At 46.1% G+C, this 15,996-nt stretch overlaps 1 protein-coding gene across 2 annotated transcripts; it reads left to right on the plus strand.

The window, feature by feature from the left end:
• Window positions 1-85: 85 nt before the first annotated feature.
• Window positions 86-15,524, plus strand: COQ4 (coenzyme Q4). 2 transcript variants are annotated; one of them, XM_035133369.2, is made up of 7 exons: window positions 86-413; window positions 2,101-2,271; window positions 3,923-4,019; window positions 5,670-5,772; window positions 6,751-6,880; window positions 9,084-9,177; window positions 10,156-15,524. In XM_035133369.2, exons 1-7 carry the CDS (start codon window positions 314-316, stop codon window positions 10,316-10,318), a joined length of 858 nt encoding a protein of 285 aa, XP_034989260.1. In that variant the 5' UTR covers window positions 86-313; the 3' UTR covers window positions 10,319-15,524. The 2 variants fall into 2 exon arrangements, with proteins under 2 accessions (XP_034989260.1, XP_034989262.1); XM_035133371.2 differs by having other exon boundaries at window positions 9,940-10,280.
• The last annotated feature ends 472 nt before the right edge of the window (window positions 15,525-15,996 follow it).

The following is a 15,996-nucleotide window of genomic DNA, read 5'->3' on the forward strand; positions in this document are numbered from 1 at the left end:
AGGAAGGGGATACGCAGAAACCTCCGCACGTCGCTCGCGGTGGGCGCCGCCCCCGTGAGTCCCTCACGAAATGCAGCCCTCCCGGAAACAAGAGCTGCTGCGAGGATAAGGAGAGTTCCGGAGGAATCAAGGGCGAGTAGGCGCAGCGCAGAAGACCAGGGAGTAAGGCGGGAAGGGGTTGGGTGGTTGCGCTGAGCAATATTCGGGTTGCTCCTGCTGGCCGCAGGAGGTAACTGAATGCTCCGCATGCGTGTTTCGTTTTGGGATTCTTGCCTTGGTTTTTGTTCAAAAAGGGAATAAAGCAAAACTAGCTATGGCTCTGCCGCCGCTGCTGCTGCTACCCAGGAGGAGCCGGAGTTTCCTGCCCCTTGCAGGGGACCTGAGAAGAGCCGTTGATCTCTGCATGATCAGAGGCAAGTGCATTTGCAGTTTATCCCTCTATTATTATTAATTAGATTTATATACCGCCCTTCATCCGAGGATCCCAGGGCGGTTTACAATGTAAAAACAAAAATGCATACCACAGCAACAAACAGTGACAACAACCCCTTCTACAAAGAGTTTTAAGAAGGCCATAGGTGGTTTAATTGGCCAAATATATGGTTACAGCAGAATATTTTCACCTCACTCCTAAACCTATGTAACAAAGGCACCAGGTGAATCTCTGGGGAGAGCATTCCACAAACGAAAAGGTTCATTCTCATGTTACCATTCTACGGATCTCTCGTGGAGGAGAGTACATGAAGGGCTTCACATGATGATTAGAGAGGGTCTGGGTCAGTTTATATGGGGAAAGACGGACTTTGAGGTATTGTTGTCCTGGGCCTCTTCCCTTTCCCACTCAACCCCAGCTCAGTTCATACATAGCTGTCCCTGTTTTCTAAGATTACATCCTGCTATGGAGTTAGGAAAGGTCAAGGGAGGGATGGAACGACTCCCCCCCCAGGAGGAAAAGGCTGCAGCATTTGGGGCTTTTCAGTTCTGAGAAAAGGCGAGTGAGATGCGATATGACAGAAGTTTATGAGACTGCTTTAGGTGTAGGGAAAGTGGAGAGAGGAAAACTTTTCTCCTCTTGTAACTCCAGAACTGGTGGGCATCCAATGAAACGAAATGGAAGATTGAGGACCAGTAAAAGGAAAGGCTTCTTTACATGGCACGTAGTTGAACTGTGGAATTTGCTCTCACAGGAGGTGGCAATGGCCAACTTTGATGGCTTTAAGAGGACTGAATTAATTCATGGAGGAGGATAAGGCTATAGATGGCTACCAGCCATCATGGCTATGCTCTAGTTACGCAGTTGGAGACAGGAATTCTTCCGAATACCAGTGGCTGGGAATCACAGGAGGGCAGAGAGCTCTTGTGTTTGAGTCCTGATAGTGGGTTTCTCACTGAGGTATTTGGTTTGCCACTGTGAGGCCAGGATGTTGGCCTACACGGGCCATTGGCCTGATCCAGCAGGCTCTTCTTATGTGGGAGTTGAAGATGCTGTTGTTTCCTTTTAGATGTACATTGGGGATGATGTTGTGAGGTTGATTGATTGATTGCGCTAACTTTTGTGCCACTTTTCCACAATGAACTGCGCCCAAAGAGTCTTGCAGCAAGTATTCTAAACATCAGTATACCAATATACCAAAATACAGAGCATCTCAGTAAAATTCAAAAAAATGACAGAAATCCCAAAAATTTGGCAAACACAGAATAAATTCAATATTACTATTTTTCCAGTGATCTAGCCACTCCTTGCTAATAGCCTCTCTGTCTAGGTTAACTCCATCCCTAGAGAGCAGAGCCTATTTTCTCTCTCTCTCCCAATGTGTTGAGATAAATGTCTGCTGTTTTCTCTTTTTCATCTCAGTATATATGTAGTTCCTGCATGAATAAAGCCTTTTAACTCCAGAAACTGCAATTCAATCTAATTCACCCAAGCTACAAGCTCTTCTAACAATCTGTGCTTGCTTTTATCCTCATTTTCTGGTGATACTTGAGGGGTCACCCTAGCTTCTTGCCACTAGCATCAGTAAATAGAACAAAGGAAGGTCAGCTGTTCACCTTGCTCATCCTTTTTCCTCCCTGTCCTTTGACTGGGCTGTTTTTCCTCAGGTACAGGACGTCTCCTCTGCCATACTGACCAGCCACCAGCCACTGACAGCCCCACAGGAGAAGAAAAGTATTACCCATTGTATCCAGGACACATCCCCACCAGTCCTCTGCAGAAAGGCCTGCTGGCAGTTGGTTCAGCGTTCATGGCTCTCTACAATCCCTACCGGCATGGTGAGCTGGGGCCTGCCATTTTGTGCAAGGTGTGCATTTAGTTTTGCTAGCAAGTGAAGTACACGTATCTTGTGTACTTTCTGGGGAAAACAGGAAGTGCTATCCTCAGCTGACGGGTATACATGGATGGAGAAGGGCCCCCGATAACAAAACAGTGTTGAGTGCTCCTGTTCTGGATGCAAGACAGTCATACTTTCCCCCAGGATACTCCATTCCAGTCCCCCTCAATAGAATGAGTTTTCTGGGTTTCCCCCCCACTCCCTCTGGCAGCCCACATTCCATGCCAACTTAGCATTCAGTCCTCGTTGAACGGTTTTTGAGTTGTTGTGGGGTTTTTGTACTTCTACAAAACTGTAGAATCCCACCCCCTGAGCTGACAGTATTCCAGATGTGGTCACACCATAGATTTCTTTAAGGACATTATGATATTTACAGTTTTATTTTCAGTTGCTTTCATAATGATCTCTAGCATAGAACTTTGCATTTTTCACAGCTGCTTACACTGGGACAACATCTTCACTGAGTTGGCCATGACAACCTCAAGGTCTCATTCCTGGTCAGTCACTGCCAGTTCAGACCGCATGAGCGTCTGTGTGAAATTAAGGGGTTTTTTTGCCCCAACATGCATCACTTTACCCTTGTTTGCATTGAATTACATTTGCCATTTTACTGCTCATTCACACAGTTTGGAGAGGGCCTTTTGGAGCTCTTTACAATCTCTTCCTGTTTTAACAAACCTGAACAATTTAGTATCATGAGCAAACTTGGCCACCTCACTGCTCACCCCTAACTGCAGAACATTTATGATCAAGTTTAAAAGCAAGGGTCCCAATACTGATATTTAGGAGACTCCACATTCTATGTCTTTAATTTGAAGAGCTGTCTATTTATTCCTATCCTTTGCTTGCTGCAACTTAACTAGTTCCTGGTCCACAAGAGGACCTCCTCTTAATCCTTGACTGCTAAGCTTACTCAAGAGGCTTTGGTGAGCTGTCAGCTCCTGGGAAACCTAATGGATTAAGCAACTTGGGGACAGAGGAATCAACATCTTGCCCGAAAGCCATGTAAGAGCTTTGATGGGCATGGAATCTGCAAATGCCTCCCTAGCAGTACCAGAAATTTTCTCCAGCACTTGCTGGAGATAAAAAAATTCCTCTTTTATCTCATCCCTATCAAACATAGCTCTTTCTCACAGTCAAACTCTATACCAACCTGGCAACCTGATCCCCCATGCAGTTATTTTGGACGACAACTCCCTTGGCCATGCTGGCTGGGCCTAATGGGAGTTCCAGTCCAAAACATATGGAGAGAACCTGGCTGGCAAAGAGTGCTCTGCCAGGTTCTCAGTGAAATACCTGCCCTTGGCAGTCCATGAGGAATAACAGCCAGGACTCCATCGCATACACAGATTTGCCACTATTCCTCTCCTGTTGGCTGGCCAGGAAGGGCTTCATGGGTGCTATTATTGCACACATGCTCACTGAACCTCATTTTAAAAGTGGTGGCTCTTTGAAAGCTGTTGTGTTGATGAATGTCATTGCTTTACATTCATTTGCTCTGCCAGTTTTCATTCCGGTGAGTTTTGTGACTTGTCCTGAGCTCTGTTCCTGCTAACTCACTGTCTTCCTCTCTTGTTTGGTTCCATTTACAGATATGGTGGCCGTCCTCGGGGAGACAACAGGGTACCTAGCTCTGAAAAACCTCAGGGAGAGGATGAGGAATGACCCAGAGGGATTTCGGATCCTACAGTATGTGAATGTGTGTGTGTGTGTGTGTGTGTGTGTGTGTGTTTTGGTTTGGTTTTAGTCTGCAGCTGGGAAGAGATTCTGTCACAGCAGGGTTCGTGGGCATGCAACTCTCCAGTTCTTGCGGAACTGCAATTCCCATCAGCTCCAGCCAGCATAACTAATGGTTAGGGGTGATGGGAATTGGACTCCAGCAAATAATTGGAGGTCCACAGGCTCTCCACCCCTAAGTTACAGGGATTGGTACTCTTTGGGGACATCTATTCATATTTGAGTTCACATTTGAGGATTAGCAATTTGCCTTCAGCATACATTAAACACACATTTATAATTGGGGATTTTAAGTCTACAATCCTAAAATACACTCCTCATTTGTAGTGTTTATGCTTTTAAAAAGAGATAGCCTATTGAGCACTGTGCTCAGTTGCTACAGAATTGCTATACAACTGTTGGGGGGTGGTGGTTGGAATTTATTTATTTATTTTCATAGAATTTATATGCCACTTGATTGTAAAAAAAAATCAAAGCTGTTTACAAAAGATGAAACAATAAAATCTAGAAAAAAATCACAACCAAGCAAAAGTTAAAATACTAAAACAGATTAAAATTACCTCGACTTTGTAAGCCTCCAGATAGGTTAGCAGGCACCAAAAAGAGTTTAGTGAAGATACCTGCTTGATATCAATAGGCAGGGAGTTCCAAAGTGTAGGTGCTACCACACTAAATGATCAAGTGTCTTTCTAATATCTACTGATTGATGATAGATTGATAAATGGATGGATAAACAGAGCATTTGAATTCTTACAAATGTGGAGTGGGTATTATGTGGCACCTGTAGTAGTGCCAGTTATGCCAATCTAGGAGTTGAGTGGGCCCATGTGGTGTAAGGAGAACTCATAGGTAAACTGGTGCCAAGTTGTTAAGGGCTTTATATACTAACAGTAACTGCACACTGGCTTGCGACATCTAGGTTAACAAAAGTATTGCCATGAAATGGATTTTGGATTTTTATTTTGTTTTAATGGCTACTTTTACTCCATTTCACATGGCAAATGCACCTAACTTGGGAGTCAGTTTCATGGGGCTTTTTGTACTTGTGCAATGGATCCAGCCATTTCACTTGCACTTCACTTTCAATTTGTATACCCCCTTGCTATATTGCTATACAAAAGGTGGTTTACAGCGATAAAATATACAGCAAAGAACACACATCTTATAATAATTTGATCCGATACAGAAAGTAACAATAAAACATAACTTTAAATGCTAAGCCCTGAAGGATTGCACTCTCGGCTCTTGCCATCAATGTCGGTGGGATTCAGATGCAGATGGATTGTGCTCAAGCTCAGTATTTCTAAACTACTTGAAGATGGGATGGGAGATCCTGTGGTCCTTCAGATACCAGTGGACTGCAACTCCCATCGTCCCTGACCTTTTCACATGCTGGCTGGGGCTCTTGGGAAGAGGGATTCCAGCAGCATCTGGCGGGCCACAGATTCCTGACAGAAAGGTATGGCAATTTGCCCTCATTACATGCTTCAGTGCCTTAACAGAACTATAGGGCTGTAGAGTTGGAAAGGACCCCAAAGGCCAGCTAACCCTCTGGATTTCACAGGCTAAGCCAGCCATGGTCCAATTTGCCTTCCTTTGCAGAGAACGGCCTCGGATACGCCTCTCCACGTTAGATATCTGTGGACTTCGGGGGCTTCCAGACGGGACCTTTGGCCGAGAGTATGTCCGGTTTTTGGACGATAATGTGAGTATAGTCGTGCTTAAGGCTGGGTTTCTAGTAGAGCAGGGGTTAGGATCCTTTTTGGCTCCATGGTCCTTCCCTGGGTCAGCCTCGCAGGCCAAATTTGATGTCAAGTGGTTTAGTGTTCAAGACAGGAGTGCCTGGCGTGCCTGGTTTAGTGTTCTTCTGTTTTCAGAAAAGTAATCTTTATGGTTTTATATATGTGTGTGCATGTGTAAATATAATAATTATAATATAATAATATATCATCGTTACAAATAAAACCAAGCATAGAAAATATAGACAAGAAATCTCCTCTGCCTCCACCCAAAAACACACTCTTTTGATCCTGTGATGTTGCATTAAATGTCCTCAATGTCTTCAGTCTCTGAGTCAGTGGGTGCCAATGTCCTAGGTTGGCAAGGTTTACTTTGCCTGGGCCGGTTCACTCCAGCAGAGATCCCTCCATGGGCTGGATTGCAAGTGCGTGCGCCCACCATTTCCGGCATCTACCTCTGTGCAGACACAATTTCCAGCGCCGCAAAACAAGTCCCTGCGCCATGCTGGTTTAGCGCAGCATGCAGGGACTCGCCGAGCGGGCGGCTCGGTTCGGGGGCGGCTTGTGGGCCGGTTAAATGACGCCCGTGGGCCACTTGTGGCCCATGGGCCTTAAGTTGCCGACCCCTGTCCTAGAATAATATGAATTTGTCAGCAGACATGTGTACACATATCTAGAAACACTTCTAAAGGGAGAACGTCAAAGATCATACTGTATATTAAAAGATCAATGGTTAATAATTAATAATCCATCAGAGATATGACTGGCAGCATTTTTCCAGGGTCTTTCCCCATCACTCTGCTGCAACCTGCTCCTTGTTAACCAGAGAGACCAAGGGTCAAACCTGGGACCTTCTGCATGCAAAGTGCTGCCACTGAGCTCCGACCTCTCCCTAGTAGCATCTGCACATGAGCCTACTTTTTCCTCTTTTTTCTGGTTGGCAGAGCATCTCTCCAGACACCAGGATGCCTCCCAAGTTTGTAGATGATGAAGAATTGGCCTACGTGGTCCAGCGGTATAGAGAGGTCCACGATCTGATGCACACCCTTCTTGGCATGCCCACCAATATGCTCGGTGAGACAAGGCTTCTTATGGCTGAGTTGAATCTGGTCACCCTGTCTACTACATCACTTTTATTTTCCTTTATTTTACAAATTTGGAAACTGTTTCACAACCTGGGGTCATCAAAACAGTGCACAAAAAGATGAAAATAAGATAAGATACATGTTCCAAAAGCGGTTAAAACCATTCCTGCAAAGCTTTCCAACAATCTTGCCTACATTTGGCTCCATTGGGTGTACATGACTGGTGTTATTGGGGGGGGGGGAGAGGTATTCTGCCTCCACACTTTCTCCATGCCTAATGCATAGTTCTGTCACTTTTACTCGCCTTTTCTCTAAACTGAAAAGCCCCAAACACTGCAAGCTTTCTTCATAGGGGAGCCGCTCCATTCCCTTGATTGTTTTGGTTGTCCTTTTCTGAACCTCTTCCAATTCCACAGGGTTCTTTTTTGAGGTGAGGTGATCAGAACTGGACACTGTATTTCAAATGCAGCTGCACCATAGATTTGCATAAGTGCATTACTTTTCAGTTCCTTTCCTAATGATCCCTATCGTGGAAAACACCTTTTTCACAGCTGCAGCAGAAAACTGGGTCAGTGCCTTCATCAAGTTACCTGCTACTACCTCAATATCTCGTTCCTCATCAGTAACTGCTTGTTCAGACCCTCATCAGTGTACAGTCAAACCTCAGTTGTCGAACGTGACCTGTTCCGGAAGACCGTTCAACTTCCAAAATGTTCGACAACCGAGGTGCGGCTTCCGATTGGTTTCAAGAGCTTCTTGCACTCAAGCAGAAGCTGCGTTGGACGTTTGAGTTCTGAGGAACGTTAAAAAAACAACGGAGCATTTACTTCCAGGTTTTCGGCATTCGGGAACCGAAATGTTCGAAAACAGAGCTGGTTGAGAACTGTATATGTGTAATTAAGAATTTTTTTGCCCCAATATGGGTCAGTTATTCACATGGATCTAAGCATTTTCTTACTTGGAGCTGCATGTATTGAAGCTGCTTGGCATTGGATGGAGCACATTCATTTTACTCTACAAAGTTGGTGAAGTAGAATCTGGAGATCAGCATCTGTGGAGAAAGTGACAGAGAGCAATAGGCAGGAGAGAGGAGCCCCTTTGCTATTTATGCTAATAAGCAAGGTGTTAAATCACTTCCTCCAGTTTCACAAATGGCTTCGTGGTCAGATGTAATTCCTACGCAGTTCTGGTCGTTGGTTTGGTCACAACATAACCTCTGCCTGCTTTAGTTTATCTTACATTGTGTGTTCTTCTCAGTTGGAAGAGTTTACAATATTGGGTGTCATATCCGCAAGAAGCATTACTGCTTGTATCTTGGCAATAACAGCACAAATCTGTGTGCTCAGAAATTACTCCCGTGGGGCTCGTTCCCCGGTTAAGTGGCTCTAGGATTGCTGCCTAAATGGTACATGTGTGAAGCAATATCTACCACAACCTTCTGGCACCGTTTAAGAAGCGGAGAGCAGGCACAGGTTGTGCATTAATGTGTTCACAGGCTGGGTGGCAGTTGCCTTTCACCTACTTTCAGGATCCAACCACGTCATGAGTCATGAGCCAGAGGGAGAGGAGAACTGAAGCAGGGCTAGGAAATGTGGGGCATGGAGGATGGGGGCATTGTGCAATCAACCCTGAGCCATTAAACACAGATGTTCTGGGTTTATAGGAGGGAGGCCATGAGTCATTCGGAGATTTGCCCTTTTATCTGCTTTACTGTATCGGTAGAAGCCTGACTGAAATTACAGAAGGGCTTTGAACTCCTTCAAGGCCCCGATGGCACCCTAGTGGTTATTTAAAAATCTCTGGATGCTGGAACACCTGATCCCCCACGCACTTTTGCTTCTCTCTTTCCGCCATGTTGACTACCACTGCCCCTTGCCACCCCAGATGAGTTCAGCAGCACAGAGTTGGGGGGGGGGGGGAAGGCATGAATCTGCAACCATACTGTCAGTTATTTTAGTTAAAGGCTTCTGTTTACTTCCATACTTTCAAAGCTTCCAATTCTTAAGCAAGGCCTTGAAGATGTGTCAATCAGTCTTCTGTAAGTTTTAGAAACAGCAAAGAACAGACAGAACAGCAGCCTGTGTATCTGGTTTTAGAGCATCTGTTTGGGGCTGTCCAATTGGGCTAAAAGCTTTACGGTTAGGTTGTGACAAAGATTTCCTTTCCTTTTATCTCCCCGTGCTTTTTCTCAGGGGAAGTCGTGGTAAAGTGGTTTGAGGCAGTCCAGACTGGCCTGCCCATGTGCATTCTGGGAGCAGCGTTTGGCCCACTCCGCCTTAACGCCTGGTATGTTGAGAAGCCTTTAAATGCAACTTCCATGCAAACATTTTGTCCATTGTTAGCTTGCTAAACAGACACAGTGGTACCTTGGTTTACAACCATAATCCGTTCTGGAGGTCCGTTTGTAAATCAAAACAAGGTGCGCTTTCACCAATGGGGCCTCCCAAAAAAAATTGTTCGGAATCCAACTGGATTCCAATTGTTCGGAATCCAAAAATTGTGTGGCTGTCAGGCCAGAGAGCTTTGGACCGTCCTTCAAACATTCACCTCAGATCAATCAACTCCTTTATGTTTGGATGTTCAAAAAAGAGCAGTGAAAATTACAGGGGGACTTCCTAGTTCGGGGAAAAGTCAATTAAAGAAGGAACCTGAGTCTACTTTGAACTGACAGAGAAAGTTCTACCTAAGCAATTTTTAATGTAAGAGGAGCCCTACTGGGCCTGTCTTATCCAGCATCCCATAATCCCACAGTGGCCAACCAGGAGCACTAATGGGAATCCCCCTAGGGATGTGGGGCATTGTTCTCTCCCACCGTTGTTCCCCAACAGGAGGTATTAAGAGGCATCATTCCTCAGATCCTCAGTTCACCTGTCACAGCAAGCCAAAGAGGTCCTCCTGCAGATGCCACCTTATCAGGAAGTCTATTCTGTATCATATAGGAATCAGGTCTTTAGCGTGGCAGCACCTAACCTTCAGAGAGCACCCTCCCCACCTATCTCTCAGGCAGGTGTCATCTGGTGCCTATCAAGGACTTTACTTTTTCAACAGAGCCTTTCTGTGGAGAGACCTTTGCCCCAGGCTGTTTCTGAATTGAATCTCTCTCCCCACCACCACATATGGAATTGTTTGTAGTTGGCTTTTTATGATGGGTAATTATTATTTTTTTGCAAAAGAGCCTCAAGATATTTTGTGGGAAGGCGACTTGGGAATGGAATCAAAACAAACCAATAAATAACCTTTGGATTTCCATCTCCATCCATCCAGGAAGCTGCGTGTTCTGACCACTGAGCTCATCCCATGGGCTGTTCGGAGTGGAAGCAGCGTCAGCTGTATCCTAAATTTCTATTACGAGGAGCGCTGGGAGCAAACCGTGGACTCCCTTCGCCACGAAATCGGTATCCTGCCACCTCCGGCAATTCAGGCGTAAATTTCTGCTGGGGAAAAGGTCACTGGCAGGCATTGAAGAAGCAGCAGATGAAGTAGATGTAGGGTCTCAGAAGTTAAACCATAGCTTGCCTTGGATGAGCTGAGCAGCCACGGTTTGGCCAACCAAAAAGTTTTATTAATTCAGTCGGCAGCATGTTCTGCATTTTTCCTGCCCCTCCAACAAGATAATTTAAAATGGTAAGACAGTGTTTAAAAACACAAAGCCTCTTCAGCCATTTAAACAGCAGTGAAAACACTGGAAGGAAGGAAATTTGAAACCTTGAAAACTCCAGCGGAGAAGAGGCCTGAAATGCTAAATGTACATAAATGCACAGCAGCCCAGCAAGGCGGATTCTTGCCATATTCCCGTGTGATAGACCAGGGCTGGGGTATTTGCCGCCTGCAGGCCTGATTAGGCCCATCTGCCTGACCCCTGAGGACAGACGGTACAGTAAGGGTGGGGCATACTAAGAGCATGTTTCAGCTGATCTGTGGTGCTGGCAAAGCCCCTTTCCCAGCACAGTGCAAGATAGTGCTTTGAGAGGGGCCTCTAAAGACTGGTTGTTTTGTCATCTGCAAGGGTCTTCAGAAGCCCCGTTCAAAGCACAGAGCAAAATAGTGTTCTGAAAGGGGCTTCAAAAGGCCCCTGCGTGCTGAAAGGTAACAGTTGACCAGTGGACTAGGCAGGTCCCCCCATTTCTGTCACAGGTAGAACTGAGGCTGAGTGAATTTAAAGCAGCGGTGGAGAACCTTTTGCAAGCCTCTTTGTCATGGGCATTGGGCAACCTGTTCCAATGGCAGGCGAAGCCACAGGCATGTGGGCGGATGGATGGATGTGACCCCTGCAAGATACTCTGCATTCCAGCCACACTGAAGCCATAGGTGTCTCCACCCAGGCAAGCAAGAGACATTAGTTAACACAGTTCCAGGACACATTTTAGTCAGGTAAAAACATGGAAGGTGGTTTCAGATAGGGCTGGTGAGGTGCAGCCTAGGGAGCGGGGGTGGGGGCAGTGGTATCACATTTGGCTCATTTGTCTAAGATTCTCCACCCCTTGAGCTAAGGCTACAGGGTGAATTCTGGACAAAGAGGGGTTTAAACCAGGGTGGCATCAGGATCCAGGTATTTATTCCCATTGGACCTCTAGCTCTGCATCAATGGGCCTTGTTGCTGCGGTTAATACAGCTGGGACTCCAGATAATTGCAAATCATCCAACCATCTATTGTTTGCCCATTCATGGCCTACCGTGGTGGTTGATCTCTCTACAAACCAGCTTTGGGTGCTTCCAGTCTCATGAAAGGAATGAAGAATGCTGCCCATGACTTTGTCTCCACCAAGGAAAGAGGCACAAGGCCAAGTCCAGTTGGCAAGGGCTGAGGCACTAAAGAAAGCTTGATCATGCATAATGAGATAAGAATCCAATGTCTTTGTTCATCCCAGGTGGGCCCTTGCTTTTACCCCGCAGGACCAATTGCAGTCATCAACAGTCGTTAACAGCCATCTACAGGTTTACCACTCCCATCAGCCCATCACCCATTCCCACCCACCCCCACCACCCTCTGTATAAGGGTCTGACTTCTGTTTCAAGTGTATCTGAAGAAGTGTGCATGCACACAAAAGCTCACACCAAAATAAAAACTTAGTTGGTCTTTAAGGTGCTACTGAAGGAATTTTTTTATTTTGCTTTGACTCAGACCAACACGGCTACCTACCTGTATCTTAGAAGCACAGTTTAAGAATGATGTTGACAAGCTGGAGCAGGTGCAGAGGAGGGTGACTAAGATGGTCAAGGGTCTGGAAGCCAAGCCATATGTCACATGGTTGCCCAGATTTGATGAAGTGAACATGCATGAGGGCTGACTAAATTTGCTGAGCTATTTTAAGGATTGAAGTTGTTGAGCTTTTTTTAGGATTTTACCCCAAAATTATTGAGCTTTTTTTTAGGATTGAACTTCTTGAGCTTTTTTGGGGGGGGGATTTAGCCCCAGTAAATAAACTGCCACAGGGGCCGGATAAAACCAGCCAGGGGGCCGAATTAGGCCCCCATATCAAACTCTGGGAATGCCTGCCATATGAGGAACGGTTGAAGGAGTTGAGTGCATTTAGCCTGGAAAAGAGGTGACTGAGAGAAGATGTGATAACCATCTTCAAATATCTCAAGGGCTGCTACATGGAAGATGGAACAAACTTGTTTTCTCCTGCTGTGGAGGCTAGAATCCAAGCCACTGGGTTCAAGTTACAAGAAAGGAGATTCCAACTTAACATTAGAAGGAACTTTATGATGGCAAGAGCCATTTGACAGTGGAACGGTCTACCCTCAGGAGGTGGTGGACTCTCCTTCCTTGGAGGTTTTTGAGCAGAGTTGGGATGGCCCTCTGTCCTGGATGCTTCAGTTGAGTTTCCTGCATTGCAGGGGGTTGGACTAGATGCCCCTTGGAGTCACCTTCCAACTCTACAGTTGGGACTGAGATTACTGCCATCGCAGCTGAAAAGAGACTCAAATCTGTAAGTTTCTTAATAAATTGCCAGTGCACACAATAAGCTTAATGTGATCAGTTGTCTTTTTGTGTCGGGCTGCTGGATATGTGTGTAGCGGTACTGTGTGGTGAAGCTTTGAACTGCAGGTAGTAGCATTCCATGGAAGTATCTTCAGACCCTTGCCTGGCTGGCCACGCACACTGGCCAACGGATTGTGTTAGACAGGAAGGACTTCTTATTCCAGCTGGGTTTTGCTTGCAGTACAAGAGAGTATTCCTGCATCCTTGACTGTTCAGTTCAGTCTTACTATGGCTTTACAGTGGCCTGCTTCCCAGTTTAACCGTGGACCATGCCCCTTTACTATACTTTTTGGTTCTTCTTTGGTGCTGGCTGCCAATTTCTTCCTGAATCCTGGCTCGGCCTAGACTGCAGCCCAAAACCCAACCCTGACATGTTCATTAATTGCATTTGTAACCAACCTATCCTCCAAGGAGGCCAAGATGGTGCGCACGCTTCTCCCGCTCCACATTTTATCCTCTCAACAACCCTGTGAGGAAGGCTTGGCCGAGAGTAGGACTGGCCCAAAGTCACACAGTGAGCTTTGTGCCCGAGTAGGGATTTGAACCCTGGGCTCTCAGGTCCTAGTCCAAAACTCTAACCATTAAACAACACTACTCCAGAGGCTATCAATAGTTTTAATCAGTATAGCTATATTCTTCCTCCACTGCTGGTGGCAGTATTTCTTTGAATACCAGTTGCTAGAAATTTAATATTGGGGAGAGTGCTGTTGCAGCCAGGTTTACTATGGAGGACTCCCTGGTCCTGAATGTGGTAACTGCCCTTGAAGGACCAGGTACACAGCCTGGGAGTCATTTTGGACTCACAGCTGTCCATGGAGGCGCAGGTTAATTCTGTGTCCAGGGCGGCTGTCTACCAGCTCCATCTGGTACGCAGGCTGAGACCCTACCTGCCCGCGGACTGTCTCACCAGAGTGGTGCATGATCTAGTTATCTCCTGCTTGGACTACTGCAATGTGCTCTATGTGAGGCTACCTTTGAAGGTGACCCGGAAACTACAACTAATCAAGAATGTGGCAGCTAGGCTTGTGACTGGGAGCAGCCGCCGAGACCACATAACACCGGTCCTAAAGGATCAACACTGGCTCCCAGGACGTTTCCAAGCACAATTCAAAGTGTTAGTACTGACTTTTAAAGCTCTAAACGGCTCCAGCCCTGTATACCTCGCCCAAAGTGCTGGTACTCAGAGGCATGCTGCCTCCACAGGTCTCATGGCAAGTAGCCATTGATAGCCTTATGCAACATTAATTTGTCCTTTAAAGCCATCCAAGCTGGTGGCAAATATGAAAATGTAGACCAGAGAGTCACTGAGGTGAGAATGTACTGCATTTTAAAAGCCAGGTCTTGAAATAGGATGTGCTGCTTTCTGTCCTGCGAGTGGGTGGGGATGTTCACTGACCTATGCCTCCCAGTCCAGAAATGTGGTGTCGGCAACAAAGTGAAGGATTAAACTCTGCCCCAAATCTCTTTAAATACTGGCCTGGGTGGTTTCCCTTTCCACCACAGGTGTTAATTAGCATTGCAAAACGGGGGTGATTATATTATCTCCCAAGTACCGCAGTTGCCAATATGCTTATTGGAAGTGTCACCTGGGGTTTCTGCTTTTGCAGTTTTATTTCTACTTGTCCCCTTTCCCACCACCACCACCTTCTCTACACCCATGCATCCTTACCTCTCCACTGAGGATAAGTTGGCATCTTGCTGCTGATACAGGACTCTTAAGGCTACGACAGATCTGTGAAGTCTTTTGAGAGTTTTGTCTTAACGGACAGGGTGAATGGGTTGTTGTGATATCACAAACAAGATTTGGGGAAAGGGGTGCTGATGTTGTTTAATTGCATATTAAGCTGAGGGTAGGAGAGAAATCTGACTGGATTTCTGGTGCTGGTGTCATAATCTGGATGTTGCAATAAAATAAAATGAAATTGCAGGCATGAGGAGCACTGATTCTGCAATTAATACCTACCTGGAATCAGCTACCTATCTGGGAGTGAAACACAGCAGTACGGTTTTGCAACCGCACCTTGTAATGACTTCAAAGACTTAAAATGTCACAAGTCAGGCGCATGAACTGTAGTTGTTGGTAAATGCTGGGATGCCAGGGAATATGTTCAATTTGGGTTTGTGAGACAGTTGTCCAGGTATCCTGATCTGCCAAAATAGAATAATCTTTCAGTCCAGGGATAGAGACCCTGTGGCCTGCCAGATGTTGCTGGACCCCCAACTCCATCAGCCCCAGCCAGTTGTAGTCCAGCAACACATGGTGGGCCGCAGGTTCTCTGCTCCTCTTATAAGGCGCCCTAAGTGCTGGAGGAGACTCTTGAGAGTCCCATGGACTGCAAGAAGATCAAACCTCTCCATTCTGAAGGAAATCAGCCCTGAGTGCTCACTGGAAGGACAGATCGTGAAGCTGAGGCTCCAATACTTTGGCCACCTCATGAGAAGAGAAGAATCCTTGGAAAAGACCCTGATGTTGGGAAAGATGGAGGGCACTAGGAGAAGGGGACGACAGAGGACAAGATGGCTGGACAGTGTTCTCGAAGCTACGAACATGAGTTTGACCAAACTGCGGGAGGCAGTGCAAGACAGGAGTGCCTGGTGTGCTCTGGTCCATGGGGTCGCGAAGAGTCGGACACGACTAAACGACTAAACAACAACAAGCTATCAGATTTCCTTAAATACTGCTATCGCCCAGAGTGGCTGGGGTAACCCAGTCAGATGAGTGGTGTGTGGTTGTTGTTGTTATTATCATTATCAAAGCATCATTGTGCACTGTATCTGTCCATAGGCAGATACAAACATCCACAGTGTTTGTAACCAACTTTTTTTTATATAGCAAGTTTGCCAAATCCGAAGTGTGCCCATGTATTGTTACTCATCCACCCTTCTGGATATAGGTGACACTTGGTGCGCCAGATGAGGTGGATTGGTGCCATGTGCCAGTTTTTTTTTGTGTTTTTTTTTAAAAATCTCTGGTGTTTTTCCCTCAAGAGTATTTCAAACCACGCTTTGGGAGCAAATAGCAGGCAGGGGAGTGATTTTCAGCATATAACTTGCATGGGGCCCCAATCTGGAAAGAGACCACATTGCTGCTCAGGGGCCTACACCTGCCTTTACTCCTA

This window comes from Zootoca vivipara, chromosome Z, assembly GCF_963506605.1.
Source record: "Zootoca vivipara chromosome Z, rZooViv1.1, whole genome shotgun sequence".
In the NCBI taxonomy this organism is placed as follows: Eukaryota; Metazoa; Chordata; class Lepidosauria; order Squamata; family Lacertidae; genus Zootoca; species Zootoca vivipara.

What these genes read in the sequence shown, in the direction of transcription:
- COQ4 (XM_035133369.2), top strand. Translation starts at nt 314, where the DNA reads ATGGCTCTGCCGCCGCTGCTGCTGCTACCCAGGAGGAGCCGGAGTTTC. An exon ending in TCCGGTTTTTGGACGATAAT is followed by an intron (nt 5,773 to 6,750) that starts GTGAGTATAGTC and finishes TCTGGTTGGCAG; the next exon opens with AGCATCTCTCCAGACACCAG. An exon ending in CATGCCCACCAATATGCTCG is followed by an intron (nt 6,881 to 9,083) that starts GTGAGACAAGGC and finishes GCTTTTTCTCAG; the next exon opens with GGGAAGTCGTGGTAAAGTGG.